This window comes from Oncorhynchus clarkii, chromosome 19 (genome assembly GCF_045791955.1).
Source record: "Oncorhynchus clarkii lewisi isolate Uvic-CL-2024 chromosome 19, UVic_Ocla_1.0, whole genome shotgun sequence".
NCBI classification, from domain to species: domain Eukaryota; kingdom Metazoa; phylum Chordata; class Actinopteri; order Salmoniformes; family Salmonidae; genus Oncorhynchus; species Oncorhynchus clarkii.
Window position 1 is genome coordinate 39,126,607 of NC_092165.1, and position 20,543 is coordinate 39,147,149.

The 20,543-nt window shown below is 43.9% G+C and overlaps 1 protein-coding gene across 14 annotated transcripts in view; it reads right to left on the reverse strand.

Annotated features, from left to right (window-relative positions):
* The window catches only part of LOC139375161 (spectrin repeat containing, nuclear envelope 2b), a 143,586-nt gene that overhangs the window by 87,037 nt on the left and 36,006 nt on the right, over positions 1 to 20,543 (reverse strand). For 13 of the 14 annotated variants that reach the window (XM_071116696.1, XM_071116688.1, XM_071116698.1 and 10 more), the window contains 17 exons: positions 20,085 to 20,197; positions 19,614 to 19,816; positions 19,371 to 19,478; positions 18,988 to 19,258; positions 18,574 to 18,903; positions 18,054 to 18,383; positions 13,501 to 13,830; positions 12,981 to 13,310; positions 9,273 to 9,593; positions 8,746 to 9,075; positions 8,229 to 8,558; positions 7,763 to 8,107; positions 6,965 to 7,143; positions 6,565 to 6,880; positions 4,726 to 4,890; positions 2,286 to 2,633; positions 1,944 to 2,080 (listed from right to left, as the gene is read on the reverse strand). In XM_071116696.1, coding sequence (XP_070972797.1) covers positions 1,944 to 2,080; positions 2,286 to 2,633; positions 4,726 to 4,890; positions 6,565 to 6,880; positions 6,965 to 7,143; positions 7,763 to 8,107; positions 8,229 to 8,558; positions 8,746 to 9,075; positions 9,273 to 9,593; positions 12,981 to 13,310; positions 13,501 to 13,830; positions 18,054 to 18,383; positions 18,574 to 18,903; positions 18,988 to 19,258; positions 19,371 to 19,478; positions 19,614 to 19,816; positions 20,085 to 20,197 — 4,486 coding nt within the window. The remainder of the gene's footprint in view (positions 1 to 1,943; positions 2,081 to 2,285; positions 2,634 to 4,725; positions 4,891 to 6,564; positions 6,881 to 6,964; positions 7,144 to 7,762; positions 8,108 to 8,228; positions 8,559 to 8,745; positions 9,076 to 9,272; positions 9,594 to 12,980; positions 13,311 to 13,500; positions 13,831 to 18,053; positions 18,384 to 18,573; positions 18,904 to 18,987; positions 19,259 to 19,370; positions 19,479 to 19,613; positions 19,817 to 20,084; positions 20,198 to 20,543) is intronic. The other variant, XM_071116699.1, reaches the window with a different exon arrangement.

Genomic DNA, 20,543 nt, shown 5'->3' on the forward strand with positions numbered 1-20,543 from the left:
AGAGAGAGTGAGAGACAGGATATTCATATGTACAGTGCCTTGCGAAAGTATTCGGCCCCCTTGAACTTTGCGACCTTTTGCCACATTTCAGGCTTCAAACATAAAGATATAAAACTGTATTTTTTTGTGAAGAATCAACAACAAGTGGGACACAATCATGAAGTGGAACGACATTTATTGGATATTTCAAACTTTTTTAACAAATCAAAAACTGAAAAATTGGGCGTGCAAAATTATTCAGCCCCTTTACTTTCAGTGCAGCAAACTCTCTCCAGAAGTTCAGTGAGGATCTCTGAATGATCCAATGTTGACCTAAATGACTAATGATGATAAATACAATCCACCTGTGTGTAATCAAGTCTCCGTATAAATGCACCTGCACTGTGATAGTCTCAGAGGTCCGTTAAAAGCGCAGAGAGCATCATGAAGAACAAGGAACACACCAGGCAGGTCCGAGATACTGTTGTGAAGAAGTTTAAAGCCGGATTTGGATACAAAAAGATTTCCCAAGCTTTAAACATTCCAAGGAGCACTGTGCAAGCGATAATATTGAAATGGAAGGAGTATCAGACCACTGCAAATCTACCAAGACCTGGCCGTCCCTCTAAACTTTCAGCTCATACAAGGAGAAGACTGATCGGAGATGCAGCCAAGAGGCCCATGATCACTCTGGATGAACTGCAGAGATCTACAGCTGAGGTGGGAGACTCTGTCCATAGGACAACAATCAGTCGTGTATTGCACAAATCTGGCCTTTATGGAAGAGTGGCAAGAAGAAAGCCATTTCTTAAAGATATCCATAAAAAGTGTAGTTTAAAGTTTGCCACAAGCCACCTGGGAGACACACCAAACATGTGGAAGAAGGTGCTCTGGTCAGATGAAACCAAAATTGAACTTTTTGGCAACAATGCAAAACGTTATGTTTGGCGTAAAAGCAACACAGCTGAACACACCATCCCCACTGTCAAACATGGTGGTGGCAGCATCATGGTTTGGGCCTGCTTTTCTTCAGCAGGGACAGGGAAGATGGTTAAAATTGATGGAAAGATGGATGGAGCCAAATACAGGACCATTCTGGAAGAAAACCTGATGGAGTCTGCAAAAGACCTGAGACTGGGACGGAGATTTGTCTTACAACAAGACAATGATCCAAAACATAAAACAAAATCTACAATGGAATGGTTCAAAAATAAACATATCCAGGTGTTAGAATGGCCAAGTCAAAGTCCAGACCTGAATCCAATCGAGAATCTGTGGAAAGAACTGAAAACTGCTGTTCACAAATGCTCTCCATCCAACCTCACTGAGCTCAAGCTGTTTTGCAAGGAGGAATGGGAAAAAATGTCAGTCTCTCGATGTGCAAAACTGATAGAGACATACCCCAAGCGACTTACAGCTGTAATCGCAGCAAAAGGTGGCGCTTCAAAGTATTAACTTAAGGGGGCTGAATAATTTTGCACGGCCAATTTTTCAGTTTTTGATTTGTTAAAAAAGTTTGAAATATCCAATAAATGTCGTTCCACTTCATGATTGTGTCCCACTTGTTGTTGATTCTTCACAAAAAATACAGTTTTATATCTTTATGTTTGAAGCCTGAAATGTGGCAAAAGGTCGCAAAGTTCAAGGGGGCCGAATACTTTCGCAAGGCACTGTACAAGTTGATACAACCTCTTAGATTAGTTAATAGCTACTATACTAAACATCCCAGCTACTCATGTATATAAGAATTCCATGTCTCTATCTTTGCAACTTGCTACCCCTCAAACTACAAAGAAAGATCAGCATGTTCCGTTATCTATGATATAAAGGAGTAATAACAATTAAAACTGAAATTGAAATGGAAGAGAGCCAGGTGAGTTTAAACTTGGAGAGCAACAGGAAGAGGTTCTATGCACTGCACAGTTTGATAATGAGCTGAATGTTTGGGATGCCAAGTCTAGTACCTGTCGTGCTGCTGGCTCAGTAACTCCATTATGGAGATGACTTCAGCGGGAAGGTCCTCCTCTGTGGATGCAGATCTGGCAGCCTGACGCAGGTCATGAACTTTAAGCCCTAACCCCTCCAATGACCTCTCGCAGTTCTAAAGGGTGCAGAAATCACAAGTGTAAAACTCAGGTTAGAGTCTCGGAGCAATATAGAACTATAATTGATTTGTATTTGCTTTGTTGCAATTGTCCCACAGACTGTGTACATTGATTATTTTAAGTTGTTTAAAAATAAATACCGTAATATGGGAACTAGTACAGTGCCAAACAGAGCAGAGTCATTTGGAGCAGCGGAGGTACCTTGAGGCTGTGCCAGTGCTGCTGGAGCTGGGCTATGTTGGGGTGTGGCTCGCTGTAGCTCAGGGCCTGGTCCAGAGAACGGAGCTCCCACTGCAGGGCTTTGGCCCTCTCCCTCAGGCCCTGGGCCTTCTTGGCCATCTTCGCATCCAGCTCCTTCAGCTGGGCCTCGCAGCCTGCCAGCCTTTCCGTCATCTCCCTCTCAGAAGAAGTGAGGAGGTCGTGGAGGTGGCTGACCTCCAGGGTCAGGGTGTCACGACCGGCAGGGGTGCAGTGGCTGAGCAGGGTGTCTCGGATTGCGTCCAGCTCCCTCATCTCCCTCTCCTCCCTGTCGACAGTCTGGAGCAGGGCCTGGGGGGTGGAGGGCACATACAGTATTTACAACCCTCAGACTAGCAATATGGACAATATGGTCTTAACAAGCTGTCCTGAAACACATACAGTAAAACAATAGCATGACATATTTTGCGATGCACAAATAAATACACCATGACAGGGGGTGGAACAGTGGCAAAGGTACCCACAGGAATAATATTAGTCTGAGGAGAGATTAAATAGCATTAATACAACACAAATTATTCAAAACACACTCCTTTAGTTTACACAAGTTAAACAGATTTATTTTTTCTTCATAATAAGCAGGAGTCCTCGGCGTTACTCTGGACCCTGATCTCTCTTTTGACGAACATATCGAGACTGTTTCAAGGACAGCTTTTTTTCCTCTACGTAACATTGCAAAAATCAGAAACTTTCTGTCCAAAAATGATGCAGAAAAATGTATCCATGCTTTTGTTACTTCTAAGTTACACTACTGCAATGCTCTACTTTCCGGCTACCTGGATAAAGCACTAAATAAACTTCAGTTAGTGCTAAATACGGCTGCTAGAATCCTGACTAGAACCAAAAAATTTGATCATATTACTCCAGTGCTAGCCTCTCTACACTGGCTTCCTGTCAAGGTAAGGGCTGGTTTCAAGGTTTTACTGCTAACCTACAAAGTATTACATGGGCTTGCTCCTACCTATCTTTCCGATTTGGTCCTGCCGTACATACCTACACATACGCTACGGTCACAAGACGCAGGTCTCCTAATTGTCCCTAGAATTTCTAAGCAAACAGCTGGAGGCAGGGCTTTCTCCTATAGAGCTCCTTTTTTATGGAATGGTCTGCCTACCCATGTGAGAGACGCAGACTCGGTCTCAACCTGTAAGTCTTTACTGAAGACTCATCTCTTCAATAGGTCATATGATTGAGTGTAGTCTGGCCCAGGAGTGTGAAGGTGAACGGAAAGGCACTGTAGCAACGAACCGCCCTTGCTGTCTCTGCCTGGCCGGTTCCCCTCTCTCCACTGGGATTCTCTGCCTCTAACACTATTACAGGGGCTGAGTCACTGGCTTACTGGTGCTCTTCCATGCCGCCCCTAGGAGGGGTGCGTCACTTCAGTGGGTTGAGTCACTGACGTGATCTTTCTCTCTGGGTTGGCGTCCCCCCTTGGGTTGTGCCGTGGCGATGATCTTTGTGGGCTATACTCGGCCTTGTCTCAGGATGGTAAGTTGGTGGTTTGAGGATATCCCTCTAGTGGTGTGGGGGCTGTGCTTTGGCAAAGTGGGTGGGGTTATATCCTTCCTGTTTGGCCCTGTCCGGGGGTATCATCAGATGGGGCCACAGTGTCTCCTGACCCCTCCTGTCTCAGCCTCCAGTATTTATACTGCAGTAGTTTGTGTGTCGGGGGGCTAGGGTCAGTTTGTTATATCTGGAGTACTTCTCCTGTCTTATCCGGTGTCCTGTGTGAATTTAAGTATTCTCTCTTTCTCTCTTTCTTTCTCTCTCTCGGAGGACCTGAGCCCTAGGACCATGGCTCAGGACTACCTGGCATGATGACTCCTTGCTGTCCCCAGTCCACCTGGCCGTGCTGCTGCTCCAGTTTCAACTGTTCTGCCTGCGGCTATGGAACCCTGACCTGTTCACCGGACGTGCTACCTGTCCCAGGCCTGCTGTTTTCAACTCTCTAGAGACAGCAGGAGCGGTAGAGATACTCTTAATGATCGACTGTGAAAAGCCAACTGACATTTACTCCTGAGGTGCTGACTTGTTTCACCCTCAACAACTACTGTGATTATTATTATTTGACCATGCTTGTCATTTATGAACATTTGAACATCTTGGCCATGTTCTGTTATAATCTCCACCCGGCACAGCCAGCCTTTCTAGGGAGTTTTTCCTAGCCACAGTGCTTCTACACCTGCATTGCTTGCTGTTTGGGGTTTTAGGCTTAGTTTCTGTACAGCACTTTGAGATATCAGCTGATGTAAGAAGGGCTATATAAATACATTTGATTTGATTTTATATTTTGCGATGCACAAATAAGCTAATAGCAAATGGCAGGTTTCATTGCAATACAATGCTGTTCTTTCATGCTCTTTTCCATGCTCCTGTAACTAACCTTCAGGGTGTTGGCGTAGCTGTGTAGAGCCTGTCTGTCTGTGGGCTGGGGGCCCATACCCTTCACATGCTCCCTCAGCCAGTCCTGGGCTGCCCCATGCTGTTCCACTAGCTGGGCACAGTGCCTCTCCATGTGGATGCCCTCCTCCATCCTCACACAGGCCTCCTTGAACACACATACACACACAAACACACACATTATAATTACCAACACGTCTTTCAATGGGCACTGATTCAAAGAGGAAAATTACAATTATAACAATTTCTATACAATATACAGTGCATTCGGAAAGTGTTCAGACCCCTTCCCTTTTTCCACATTTTATTACGTTACAGCCTTATTCTAAAATGAATTAAAGACATTTTTTTCCTCATTAATCTACACACCAAACTTCATAATAACAAAGCAAAAACAGGTTTATAGAACATTTTTACATACGAATTCAGACACTTTGCTATGAGATTCGAAATTGAGCAATTGGGTGAGAAGGGCCTTGGTCAGGGAGGTGACCAAGAACCCGATGGTCACTCTGACAGAGCTCCAGTGTTCCTCTGTGGAGATGGGAGAACATTTAAGAAGGGCAACCATCTCTGCAGCACTCTAACAATCAGGTCTTTATGGTAGAGTGACCAGACGGGAACCACTCCTCAGTAAAAGTCACATGACAGCATGCTTGGAGTTTGCCAAAAGGAACCTAAAGACTCTGACCATGAGAAACAAGATTCTCTGGTCTGATGAAACCAAGATTAAACTCTTTAGCCTCAATGCCAAGTGTCACGTCTGGAGGAAACCTGGCACTATCCCTAAGGTGAAGCATGGTGGTGGTAGCCTCATGCTGTAGGGATGTTTTCAGCAGCAGGGACTGGAAGACTAGTCAGGATCAAGCAAAAGATGAACAGAGCAAGGGACAGCGAGATTCTTGATGAAAACCTGCTCCAGAGCACTCAGGACCTGAGACTGGGGCAAAGGTTCATCTTCCAACAGGACAAAAACCCTAAGCACACAGCCAAGACAACGCAGGAGTGGCTTCGGGACAAGTCTCTGGATGTCCTTGAATTGCCCAGCCAGAGCCCGGACTTGAACCCAATCAAACATCTCTGGAGGTACCTGAAAATAGCTGTGCAGCGACATTCCCAATCCAACCGGACAGAGCTTGAGAGGGTCTGAAGAGAAGAATGGGAGAAACTCCCCAAACACAGATGTGCCAAGCTTGTAGCGTCATACTCAAGAAGACTCAAGGCTGTAATCGCTGCCAAAGGTGCTTAAACAAATGTGAGGGATCAGCGGGATCAAGTGGTCCGACGGCACCCTCTCCTAGACGGGGGGCCGCAGTACAGCCACTACTGACGAGCTCACCTGAGGCCAATTGACTGATTGTTGTTTGTGCTCTCTTAAGGACGGGGCAGAAAGGGAGAGTGATTATGAGCCGGAGACTATGCCGAATTCCGGGACAGTAGGATCCCCTGTTATAGGTTTGGCTCAAGCTGTTGGAGTGGCGTTGGGTACCAACTGTTATTTTTTTTTTGGGGGGGGGGGGTGAATAGGTACGGCCTTTCACACAATGTACTGAGTCAAAGGTCTGAATACATAATGTAATGTGATATTTCAGTTTTTAATTTTTTATACTTTTGCATTATGACGAATTGTGTGTAGATTGGATGATGAGGGGAAAAAAACAATGATGATGAGGGGAAAAAAACTATCAAATCCATTTTAGAATAAGGCTGTATAGTAAAACAAATTGGAAAAAGTCAAGGGGTCTAAATACTTTCCGAATGCACCGAATACTACAGATGAGTGTATCACTAATCAGTATGAGTGGGGAGATCTAACACCCACCGTCAGTTCTTGGAGAAGGGCAGGGATGCATTCCTCCATGGTGGCCCAGAAGAGGTCTGTCCAGCTGGGGTCCTGGGTAAGCTGGAACATTTCCTTGCCCTGGGTGTGGAGGACAGACAGGGCTGGGGCCAGGTTCCTGGTTTTATCCAGCAGGGTCCTGGCCGTCTCCACAGCCTGCCCCCGGTCTCCCAGCCCAGGCCAGGGGAAGTGACGGGGCAGCTCTGCTGTCTGGTGCTGGACCTCAGCCAGACAGGACTGGGCTTGACACTTCTGGTACTGACAGGTCACCAGGCGTTCCACCACACCTTGCAACAGTCTGACACACCAGGGAAACATCTGTTTCACATGGTCGTTTTTTTATTCATTACACACCTTTAAATGCAATAAAATGTCACTGTACCTGTGCACCACCTCAGCATTGTGTACAACTTCTCCCCACTCCTCCTCCAAGTCTCTGACTGTCTGCTGAACCTCTCGTCTCCTGCTCTCCTCCAGGTCCTGGCTTTCACACAGACTTTGACCTCGTCTCCTCAAGTCCTGCAGCTTAGAGTCTCCCTCAGGTCTGGAACTCAGGACAGCCTGAAGAGGACATTTGAGTTAAAGGCCCAATGGAGCTGTTTTATATCAATGTCAAATCATTTCTGGGTAACAATTAAGTAACTTACTGTAATAGTTTTCTATTAAAACTGTCCAAAATACACAAACATTTTTCAAGCAATACATTTGGTAGGACTGTCTGGGAGTCGTCTGAGTGGGGAGGGAAAAACTGAAAACTAGCTGTTATTGGCAGAGAGGTTTGCAACTCTCTTTGTTATTGGTCTATTAACTAATTTACCCCCTGGTGATACCAACAAGCAAGCCGAAACTCCCCCATTGAAAAACCTGCTGATTAGAAGGTTCTGTGTATATTGTATTTTCAACCAGCAAATATCAGGAAATAACACAGATCAAATATTTTCACACTTTTACAGTGATAGTTTTATCAGCTGTTGTAAATGATGCAAAACACAGGAAAAACAGAATGTTGACTGCACTGGGACTTTAATGCAACAGAATATACAAGGAATGGTCTGACTACAGTCAATAGTATAAACTGCTTGAAGATTTGGCTTTGCAATCTTAACATAACATTTTCCTATTTTAAACAGCCAATCAATTGTGACAATACAAAGATCCTGCGGTGTAGTGTAGCGCGCACCGTTGCTCTCTGCAGCCTGTCCTGGATCTCTTCCTTGCTGCCCCGGGTGCCTGTTCCCAGGGAGTGTGTGTTCTGCTGCTGCAGTTGGAACCAGGCTCTGCTGCTCTCCTCCAGGGCCTGGAAGGCCTCTAGCTGCCTGGAGAGAGAATACCACACCTGGGCCTGACGCAGAGTCTCCTCAGCAGTCTGCAGGACTCTCCTCCACTCCTCCTCCATGTCTCTGACTGTCTGCTGAACCTCTCGTCTCCTGCTCTCCTCCAGGTCCTGATGTTCACACAGACTTTGACCTCGTCTCCTCAAGTCCTGCAGCTTAGAGTCTCCCTCAGATCTGGAACTCAGGGCAGCCTGTGGATAGAGAGACAGAAAAGGAGTAGTGCCTTAGGGCCTCAGCTAGATCGGACCTTGTTGGAAGTGTTACTGACTTGATATCTGACGTTTTTTTAGGCACAAGTAGCTATAGACTTACCTGTGCTACGTTTATTCTGTCATCAGTCTGGCTCTGGCTGCCCAGTGAGTGTAGGCGTTGTTTGTGGTCTCTGACCCAGGCCTGAATGCTTCCCTTCTGGGTAACATATTCAATCATTTCCCTCTCTATGACACTCTGAACCTCGGCCTTATCCACCACCTCCTTTGCAGCCTTAAGAACTTCTCCCCACTCCTCCTCCATGTCTCTGACTGTCTGCTGAACCTCTCGTCTCCTGCTCTCCTCCAGGTCCTGATGTTCACACAGACTTTGACCTCGTCTCCTCAAGTCCTGCAGCTTAGAGTCTCCCTCAGGTCTGGAACTCAGGACGGCCTGGTAACAGACACAAACACTAGGTAAAGACTAAGGTAGTATAGTAAGCATTATGGACTTAGACTTAGCACAAAAAATACTCAAACAAACTCAGTCCAAAACTGAGCCTAAGCTCAAGTCCTAGGCTTTGCCCTGCTGTAGCTCAGACCCAAACACTAACCATGTCTACCATTAACTGTAGACTGACCTGTGCAGTTTGCATTCTGTTCTCTGTCTTGGCCTGGCTGCCCAAAGAAAGTAAGCGTTGATGTTGGCCTTTGATCCAGGCCCTGGAGTTCTCCTTCTGGGTTTCCAAGTCTCTCAGCTGGCCTTCGATAGCACTCTGCATCTCAGCTTTGGTAAGAATCTCCTCAGCAGTCTGCAGGACTCTCCTCCACTCCTCCTCCATGTCTCTGACTGTCTGCTGAACCTCTCGTCTCCTGCTCTCCTCCAGGTCCTGATGTTCACACAGACTTTGACCTCGTCTCCTCAAGTCCTGCAGCTTAGAGTCTCCCTCAGGTCTGGAACTCAGGGCAGCCTGAAGACAAAGACAAAGGTACTCAGTCAAAACTGAATTAGGCAGTTTAGAGAAAGACCAAAAGCCAAATCCATGTTTTTATGCCAAGTAAGACTCTGATGGAAGAGCCATGAATTGTAAATTCAGAACGAATGCTGACAACAACAATAAGTCCATATCTTCGGAGGATTTATAAGCACTTCTAGCTGTACACAGACCTGTGCGGTATGTAGTCTCTCCTCAGTCTTGGTCTGGCTGCTCTGAGAGTGTAGCTGTTGTTTCTGGTCTTTCACCCAGACCCAAGTGCCTTCCTTCCAGGTTTCAAAAGCTCTCAGCTCTTTTTCTAGTACCTCAGCCCGATCCAGCGCCTCTTTTGCAGCCTGTAGGACTCTCCGCCACTCCTCTTCCATGTCTCTGACTGTCTGCTGAACCTCTCGTCTCCTGCTCTCCTCCAGGTCCTGATGTTCACACAGACTTTGACCTTGTCTCCTCAAGTCCTGCAGCTTAGAGTCTCCCTCAGGTCTGGAACTCAGGACGGCCTGGTAACAGACACAAACACTAGGTAAAGACTAAGGTAGTATAGTAAGCATTATGGACTTAGACTCAGCACAAAAAATACTATCCATTGTGGGAGACTTAGCACAAAAAGTACTATCCATAGGGGGAGACTTAGCACAAAAAATACTATCCAAAGGGGGAGACTTAGCTCAAAAAAATACTATCTATAGTGAGAGACTTAGCACAAAAAATACTATCCATATTGAGAGACAGCACAAAAAATACTATCCATGGGGGGAGACTTAGCACAAAAAATACTATCCATAGGGGGAGACTTAGCACAAAAAATACTATCCATAGGGGGAAACTTAGCACAAAAAATACTATCCAAAGGGGGAGCCTAGCCTGGGCAATGGAAATGTCTGACCTTTTTCAACAGTCTGACTGTGAACATCTGTATGAAACCCAAACTAAGGGAGACAAAGAAATTATTAAAAAACAACTTTTGATGCAATATGGAAAACAATGTGTGTAGAAGATTAATCATGAACCCAAATTGAGAACCCTTTGTTTGATTAAGGGTGAATCTGTGTGAGAGATATATTACATATAACCTACCTAAAAGCAAGAGATCGATATGTACACAGGTAAGATCAGGGATGTTTCCTCTGCGTATTGAAACAGGTAAGATCAGGGATATTGTCTCTGCATATTGAAACAGGTCAGATCAGGGATATTGCCTCAGCTTATTGAAACAGGTAAGATCAGGGATATTGCCTCAGCGTATTGAAACAGGTAAGATCAGGGATATCGTCTCTACGTATTGAAACAGGTAAGATCAGGGATATTGGCTCTATGTATTGAAACAGGTAAGATCAGGGATATTGGCTCTACGTATTGAAACAGGTCGGTATTGTGGTGAAATGGAAGAGGAAAGACTATTCCGCTATTGTGACCTCGAAGAAATAGAGACTGAAACTCATTGTATCCTCTATTGCCCTTGCTACCAAGATATACGCTTGCTTTTATTCCAGAAAGCACACCAGATATACCCTGGCATTATGTGGCTTAGCGATGAGGAGAAACTGAAATGTTTTTTTGTCCATTGTGTATTTCCATTTGCGGAATATTTAGATAAAGCCTGGAATAAAAGAAAAAGGGCTACCTATAATTAAATTGTAAAATTATTTAGTTTCTATGTGGTAAATGGTATGTGTGTATAGATTGTATATAGATTGTGTATAGATTGTATATAGATTGTGTATAGGTTTGTCTCCCATATGAATCTTCTCTTTGTGCCAGACTGGGTTCAAATATCTTCTGTTTCATTTTCCTGTATTTATTTATCTGTCTGTCTGTCTGTCTGTCTGTCTGTCTGTCTGTCTGTCTGTCTGTCTGTCTGTCTGTCTGTCTGTATGTATGTATGTATGTACGTACGTACAGTGGGGCAAAAAAGTATTTAGTCATCCACCAATTGTGCAAGTTCTCTCACTTAAAAAGATGAGTGAGGCCTGTAATTTTCATCTTAGGTACACTTCAACTATGACAGACAAAATGAGAAAAAAAATCCAGAAAATCACATTGTAGGATTTTTTATGAATTTATTTGCAAATTATGGTGGAAAATAAGTATTTGGTCACCTACAAACAAGCAAGATTTCTGGCTCTCACAGACCTGTAACTTCTTCTTTAAGAGGCTACTCTGTCCTCCACTCGTTACCTATATCAATGGCACCTGTTTGAACTTGTTATCAGTATAAAAGACACCTGTCCACAACCTCAAACAGTCACACTCCAAACTTCACTATGGCCAAGACCTAAGAGCTGTCAAAGGACACCAGAAACAAAATTGTAGACCTGCACCAGGCTGGGAAGACTGAATCTGTAATAGGTAAGCAGCTTGGTTTGAAGAAATCAACTGTGGGAGCAATTATTAGGAAATGGAAGACATACAAGACCACTGATAATCTCCCTCGATCTGGGGCTCCACGCAAGATCTCACCCTGTGGGGTCAAAATGAGCACAAGAACGGTGAGCAAAAATCCCAGAACCACACGGGGGGACCTAGTGAATGACCTGCAGAGAGCTGGGACCAAAGTAACAAAGCCTACCATCAGTAACACACTACGCCGCCAGGGACTCAAATCCTGCAGTGCCAGACGTGTCCCCCTGCTTAAGCCAGTACATGTCCAGGCCCCTCTGAAGTTTGCTAGAGAGCATTTGGATGATCCAGAAGAATATTGGGAGAATGTCATATGGGCAGATGAAACCAAAATATAACTTTTTGGTAAAAACTCAACTCGTCGTGTTTGGAGGACAAAGAATGCTGAGTTGCATCCAAAGAACACCATACCTACTGTGAAGCATGGGGGTGGACACATCATGCTTTGGGGCTGTTTTTCTGCAAAAGGAACAGGATGACAGATCCGTGTAAAGGAAAGAATGAATGGGGCCTTGTATCGTGAGATTTTGAGTGAAAACCTCCTTCCATCAGCAAGGGCATTGAAGATGAAACGTGGCTGGGTCTTTCAGCATGACAATGATCCCAAACACACCGCCCGGACAACGAAGGAGTGGCTTCGTAAGAAGCATTTCAAGGTCCTGGAGTGGCCTAGCCAGTCTCCAGATCTCAACCCCATAGAAAATCTTTGGAGGTAGTTGAAAGTCCGTGTTTCCCAGCAACAGCCCCAAAACATCACTGCTCTAGAGGAGATCTGCATGAAGGAATGGGCCAAAATACCAGCAACAGTGTGTGAAAACCTTGTGAAGACTTACATAAAACGTTTGACCTCTGTCATTGCCAACAAAGGGTATATAACAAAGTATTGAGATAAACTTTTGTTATTGACCAAATACTTATTTTCCACCATAATTTGCAAATAAATTCATAAAAAATCCTACAATGTGATTTTCTGGATTTTTTTTCTCATTTTGTCTGTCATAGTTGAAGTGTACCTATGATGAAAATGACAGGCCTCTCATCTTTTTAAGTGGGAGAACTTGCACAATTGGTGGCTGACTAAATACTTTTTTGCCCCACTGTATGTATGTATGCATGTATGCATGTATACAGTATGTATGTATATGTATGTATAATTATTGCTTGGATAACCTTATTTACTATTTTGTATTGATTTTTACTTTAACATTTTTTTTCACTCTTTATTCGATGAGCAATGCAGAGAAACCCGGAAGAAGAATTATCATTGAATTACCACAGTGAATTATTGTAATACTTGTTAAAGTGTCAATTAATCCCAGAAAGGATGGGTTGCCAATTGGCGATTTGACACGAAAGTAAAATGTCATTTATTCATTCATTCATAACAACCTTAGTCCAAAACTGAGCCTAAGCTCAAGTCCTAGGCTTTGCCCTGCTGTAGCCCAGACCCAAACACTAACCATGTCTACCATTAACTGTAGACTGACCTGTGCAGTTTGTATTCTGTTCTCTGTCTTGGCCTGGCTGCCCAAAGAAAGTAAGCGTTGATGTTGGCCTTTGATCCAGGCCCTGGAGTTCTCCTTCTGGGTTTCCAAGTCTCTCAGCTGGCCTTCGATAGCACTCTGCATCTCAGCTTTGGTAAGAATCTCCTCAGCAGTCTGCAGGACTCTCCTCCACTCCTCCTCCATGTCTCTGACTGTCTGCTGAACCTCTCGTCTCCTGCTCTCCTCCAGGCCCTGATGTTCACACAGACTTTGACCTCGTCTCCTCAAGTCCTGCAGCTTAGAGTCTCCCTCAGGTCTGCAGCTCAGGATGGTCTGAAAAGAAACACATATTTTTTTAATAAGTACATTAAGCATGTCTAATTGACTACTGGCCAAAGGCATATCCAAAACTGTATCCCAAACTAGGGCCCATGCCATGACTCTTACGTTAACCCTAAACTAACTGCCACTGTTTGTCACCCAGACAGTGTACCATACGTGTCTGTAGCAGCTGGAGACTGACCTGTGCTGTGTGTCTTTGGTCCTCAGTCTTGGCCTGGTTGCCCAGAGAGTGGAGTTGCTGCTGCTGGTCTCTGACCCAGGTCCTGGTACTTTCAGTCTGGGAGTCAAACACTCTCAGCTGGCCTTCGATAGCACTCTGCATCTCAGCTTTGGTAAGAGTTTCCTCAGCAGTCTGCAGGACTCTCCTCCACTCCTCTTCCATGTCTCTGACTGTCTGCTGAACCTCTCGTCTCCTGCTCTCCTCCAGGTCCTGATGTTCACACAGACTTTGACCTCGTCTCCTCAAGTCCTGCAGCTTAGAGTCTCCCTCAGGTCTGGAACTTAGGACGGCCTAGTAACAGACACAAACACTAGCTTAAGACTAAGGTAGTATAGTAAGCATTATGGACTTAGACTTAGCACAAAAAATACTGTCCATTGGGGGAGACTTAGCACAAAAAATACTATCCATAGGGGGAGACTTAGCACAAAAAGTACTATCCATAGGGTGAGACTTAGCACAAAAAATACTATCCAAAGGGGGAGCCTAGCCTGGGCAATGGAAATGTCTGACCTTTTTCAACAGTCTGACTGTGAATATCTGTATGAAACCCAAATTAAGGGAGACTTAGAAATGACTAAAAAATAACTGTTGAAGCAATATTTAAAAAAATGGGTGGAGACGATTAATCATGAATCCAAAATGAGAACATTTTGTTTGATTAAGGGTGAATCTGTGTGAGAGATATATTATATATAACCTACCTAAAAGCAAGAGATCGATATGTACACAGGTAAGATCAGGGATATTGCCTCTGCGTATTGAAACTTAAGATCAGGGATATTGTCTCTGCGTATTGAAACAGGTAAGATCAGGGATATTGTCTCTGCGTATTGAAACAGGTAAGATCCGGAGATATTGTCTCTGCGTATTGAAACAGGTAAGATCAGGGATATTGTCTCTGAGAATTGAAACAGGTAAGATCAGGAATATTGTCTCTGAGAATTGAAACAGGTAAGATCAGGGATATTGCCTCTGCGTATTGAAACATGTAAGATCAAGGATATTGTCTCTGCGTATTGAAACAGGTAAGATCAGGGATATTGCCTCTGCGTATTGAAACAGGTAAGATCAGGGATATTGCCTCTGCGTATTGAAACAGGTAAAATCAGGGATATTGTCTCTGCGTATTGAAACAGGTAAGATCAGGGATATTGTCTCTGCGTATTGAAACAGGTAAGATCAAGGATATTGTCTCTGCGTATTGAAACAGGTAAGATCCGGAGATATTGTCTCTGAGAATTGAAACAGGTAAGATCAGGGATATTGTCTCTGCGTATTGAAACAGGTAAGATCCGGAGATATTGTCTCTGAGAATTGAAACAGGTAAGATCAGGGATATTGTCTCTGCGTATTGAAACGGGTAAGATCAGGGATATTGTCTCTGCGTATTGAAACAGGTAAGATCAGGGATATTGTCTCTGCGTATTGAAACAGGTAAGATCAAGGATATTGTCTCTGTCTATTGAAACAGATAAGATCAGGGATATTGCCTCTGCGTATTGAAACAGGTAAGATCAGGGATATTGTCTCTGCGTATTGAAACATAAGATCAGGGATATTGGCTCTGCGTATTGAAACATAAGATCGGGGATATTGTCTCTGCGTATTGAAACAGGTAAGATCAGGGATATTGTCTCTGCGTATTGAAACAGGTAAGATCAGGGATATTGTCTCTGCGTATTGAAACAGGTAAGATCAAGGATATTGTCTCTGTCTATTGAAACAGATAAGATCAGGGATATTGCCTCTGCGTATTGAAACAGGTAAGATCAGGGATATTGTCTCTGCGTATTGAAACATAAGATCAGCGATATTGGCTCTGCGTATTGAAACATAAGATCGGGGATATTGTCTCTGCGTATTGAAACAGGTAAGATCAGGGATATTGTCTCTGCGTATTGAAACAGGTAAGATCAGGGATATTGTCTCTGCGTATTGAAACAGGTAAGATCAAGGATATTGTCTCTGTCTATTGAAACAGATAAGATCAGGGATATTGCCTCTGCGTATTGAAACAGGTAAGATCAGGGATATTGTCTCTGCGTATTGAAACATAAGATCAGGGATATTGGCTCTGCGTATTGAAACATAAGATCGGGGATATTGTCTCTGCGTATTGAAACAGGTAAGATCAGGGATATTGTCTCTGCGTATTGAAACAGGTAAGATCAAGGATATTGTCTCTGCGTATTGAAACAGGTAAGATCAAGGATATTGTCTCTGTCTATTGAAACAGATAAGATCAGGGATATTGCCTCTGCGTATTGAAACAGGTAAGATCAGGGATATTGTCTCTGCGTATTGAAACATAAGATCAGTGATATTGTCTCTGCGTATTGAAACATAAGATCAGCGATATTGGCTCTGCGTATTGAAACATAAGATCGGGGATATTGTCTCTGCGTATTGAAACAGGTAAGATCAGGGATATTGTCTCTGCGTATTGAAACAGGTAAGATCAGGGATATTGTCTCTGCGTATTGAAACATAAGATCAGGGATATTGGCTCTGCGTATTGAAACATAATATCAGGGATATTCTCTCTGCGTATTGAAACAGGTAAGATCAGGGATATTGTCTCTGCGTATTGAAACGGGTAATATCAGGTATATTGTCTCTGCGTATTGAAACATAAGATCAGGGATATTGTCTCTGCGTATTGAAACATAAGATCAGGGATATTGGCTCTGTGTATTGAAACAGGTAAGATCAGGGATATTGTCTCTGCGTATTGAAACATAAGATCGGGGATATTGTCTCTGTGTATTGAAACAGGTAAGATCAGGGATATTGTCTCTGTCTATTGAAACAGATAAGATCAGGGATATTGCCTCTGCGTATTGAAACAGGTAAGATCAGGGATATTGTCTCTGCGTATTGAAACATAAGATCAGGGATATTGTCTCTGCGTATTGAAACATAAGATCAGGGATATTGTCTCTGCATATTGAAACAGGTAAGATCAGGGATATTGTCTCTGTGTATTGAAACAGATAAGATCAGGGATATTGCCTCTGCGTATTGAAACAGGTAATATCAGGGATATTGTCTCTGCGTATTGAAACATAAGATCAGGGATATTGTCTCTGTATATTGAAACAGGTAAGATCAGGGATATTGTCTCTGTGTATTGAAACAGGTAAGATCAGGGATATTGTCTCTGTGTATTGAAACATAAGATCAGGGATATTGTCTCTGCGTATTGAAACATAAGATCAGGGATATTGTCTCTGCGTATTGAAACAGATGAGATCAGGGATATTGGCTCTACGTATTGAAACAGGTCGGTATTGTGGTGAAATGGAAGAGGAAAGACTATTCCGCTATTGTGACCTCGAAGAAATAGAGACTGAAACTCATTGTATCCTCTATTGCCCTTGCTACCAAGATATACGCTTGCATTTATTCCAGAAAGCACACCAGATACACCAGATATACTCTTTGTTTCTGGCTCAAAACGGCCAGAAACAAAGCCCTTTTCCTCTGAAACTCGTCAGTCTATTCTTGTTCTGAGAAATGAAGGCTATTCCATGCGAGAACTTGCCAAGAAACTGAAGATCTGGTACAATGCTGTGTACTACTCCCTTCAAAGAATAGCGCAAACTGGCCCTAACCAGAATAGAAAAAGGAGTGGGAGGCCCCGGTGCACAACTGAGCAAGAGGACAAGTACATTAGAGTGTCTAGTTTGAGAAACAGCTGGCAGCTTCATTAAATAGTACCCGCAAAACACCAGCCTCAACGTCAACAATGAAGAGGTTACTCCGGGATGCTGGCCTTCTAGGCAGAGTTCCATAAAAAATCTGCCGTTTCCAGCTACAATAATCATTTACATCATTAACAATGTCTACACTGTATTTCTGATCAATTTAATGTTATTTTAATAGACAAAAAAATTGCTTTTCTTACATAAACAAGGACATTTCTAAGTGACCCCAAACTTTTGAATGGTAGTGTGTGTGTGTATATGTATGAATGTGTTTATGTATGTATAATTACAGTTTGGATTTAACCTTATTTGGGGAGGTAGGGTAGCCTAGTGGTTAGAGCATTGGACTAGTAACCGGAAGGTTGCAAGTTCAAATCCCCCAGCTGACAAGGTACAAATCTGTCATTCTGCCCCTGAACAGGCAGTTAACCCACTGTTCCTAGGCCATCATTGAAAATAAGAATTTGTTCTTAACCGACTTGCCTAGTTAAATAAAGGTCAAATAAAATAAATATTTTGCATTGATTTTTACTTTTAACATTTTTTTCACTCTTTATTCAATGAGCAATGCAGAGAACACCGGAAGAAGAATTATCATTGAATTACCACAGTGAATTATTGTAATGCTTGTTAATGTGTCAATTAATCCCAGAAGGGATGGGTTGCCAATTGGCGATTTGACACGAAAATAAACATTCATAACAACCGTAGTCCAAAACTGAGCCTAAGCCTAAGTCCTAGGCTTTGCCCTGCTGTAGCTCAGACCCAAACACTAACCATGTCTACCATTAACTGTAGACTGACCTGTGCAGTTTGCATTCTGTTCTCTGTCTTGGCCTGGCTGCCCAAAGAAAGTAAGCGTTGATGTTGGCCTTTGATCCAGGCCCTGGAGTTCTCCTTCTGGGTTTCCAAGTCTCTCAGCTGGCCTTCGATAGCACTCTGCATCTCAGCTTTGGTAAGAGTTTCCTCAGCAGTCTGCAGGACTCTCCTCCACTCCTCCTCCATGTCTCTGACTGTCTGCTGAACCTCTCGTCTCCTGCTCTCCTCCAGGCCCTGATGTTCACACAGACTTTGACCTCGTCTCCTCAAGTCCTGCAGCTTAGAGTCTCCCTCAGGTCTGCAGCTCAGGATGGTCTGAAAAGAAACACATATTTTTTTAATAAGTACATTAAGCATGTCTAATTGACTACTGGCCAAAGGCATATCCAAAACTGTATCCCAAACCAGGGCCCATGCCATGACTCTTACGTTAACCCTAAACTAACTGCCACTGTTTGTCACCCAGACAGTGTACCATACGTGTCTGTAGCAGCTGGAGACTGACCTGTGCTGTGTGTCTTTGGTCCTCAGTCTTGGCCTGGTTGCCCAGAGAGTGGAGTTGCTGCTGCTGGTCTCTGACCCAGGTCCTGGTACTTTCAGTCTGGGAGTCAAACACTCTCAGCTGGCCTTCGATAGCACTCTGCATCTCAGCTTTGGTAAGAGTTTCCTCAGCAGTCTGCAGGACTCTCCTCCACTCCTCTTCCATGTCTCTGACTGTCTGCTGAACCTCTCGTCTCCTGCTCTCCTCCAGGTCCTGATGTTCACACAGACTTTGACCTCGTCTCCTCAAGTCCTGCAGCTTAGAGTCTCCCTCAGGTCTCAAACTGAGAATGGCCTGGAGAGTAAAACACATGAACATCTTAAGGGAGTCCTCTTAATATTTTTTAATGAAGTTTTCCATCATCTCCTATTGACATACCTGTGCTGTGTGTATTCTCTCCTCTTTATGGATCTGGTGATGCTGTCGTTGTTGCTGGTCTCTAACCCAGGTCCTGGTGCTGTCAGTCTGGGTGTCAAACCTCCTACTGGTCTCCTCCAGGACTCTCTGGGTCTCAGCCTGCTGCTGCAGTCTGGCCTCCAGGCACCGGTAGCGCTGCAGGAGGTCGTCAGTGTCAGTCAGCAGGCTGTCCCCTCTCAGACCCTGCCTCTGCACCGACGAACACAGCTCACTGAGGGCCTCCACTCTCTCACTGGATCACAGAGAAGACAATGTATCACCACTACTCACTACATCACACCACCACACCACTACATCACTGCTCTACATTAACCCTCGAGCAAGTCTGCAATAACTAAATTCACCTTTCTTTGTGGAGATCTTTGAGAAAGTTGTTGACTTGTTCTCCTTCCACTGACTTGTGTTCCCAGGCCTGAAGCCAGTCATGGAAACGCTCATGTTCCTGCTGTAGACTGAAGAACACAAGAAAGACACCATGTTGACTAAAATGACGCATGCGACTGATAATGACAGTGTATAGTAGTAATGATGTATAGTAACACTGTTAGGAATAGGAGTGTATAGTATTTAGTGGTAATAGTGATTACCTGTTGAGGGTTCTGAGGACAGTGTCCAGCTGGCTCTGTCTGCCCTGACAGTGGGTTCTGAATGTGGCCAGCTCCTTCTCCTGCTCCCCCAGCCAGCTTTTCAGGTGGGCCAGCTGCTCTGGCGGAACCTGCTCTCTGCCTCTCTCCAGGTGCTCTCTCACCTGACCCAGACGCTTCTCACCATCCTTAGACGCCAGGAAACACTGGAGGAAAAATAAAGAGACATTATAACTCAGACAGAGCTGATGCTGGGGTTTCAAGCAATGTATCAGTCATGTCAAGAAAGTACTGGGATATTCTAAGTGAAATAGAGGTTCAATAGAGAGAATTCAGTCAATCCCAACCAACACTGTGTTCACCCATGTGATTACAGATCAAAAGATGTGATCAAGACCAAAACTCATCCTCCCCTTATGTCCATTTACATAGTCAGATGATTCTGTAAGATGTGATATCCAGCCTGCTACTCACAGCCAGTCTTTTCATGGATGCCTCCACGTCCTGTTTACACACTGGGTTCTCAAAGCACTCGTTCACAGACAACTGCAGGTCCTGGAACCACTCTTCAAACAAATGGCTCTCATCTGAAGAAGGGAAAATGACGAATGAAGTATTGAAAAAATTAGGGGGAACTGATACCTGACTAAACCAAGTAACCACTGAATGAAACTAGATTTTTTATAAATATTACTAAAAACATATAAAGGACTTTTGGCCAAGGGATCCATTAATGTGTAATACAATATAATATTATTCATCTACAATTTATATTCTTAACCCTGGGCAACATGGGTCTGGGAGGCTCACAGGGATATTGGTATACACAGTACTCTACCAATTATATATATTTTTTAACTCAATACTATTCCTAAGTGCACTGTAATGTACGCTTGAAAACACAACGTTTTGTATTTGTCTCATTGAAAAATG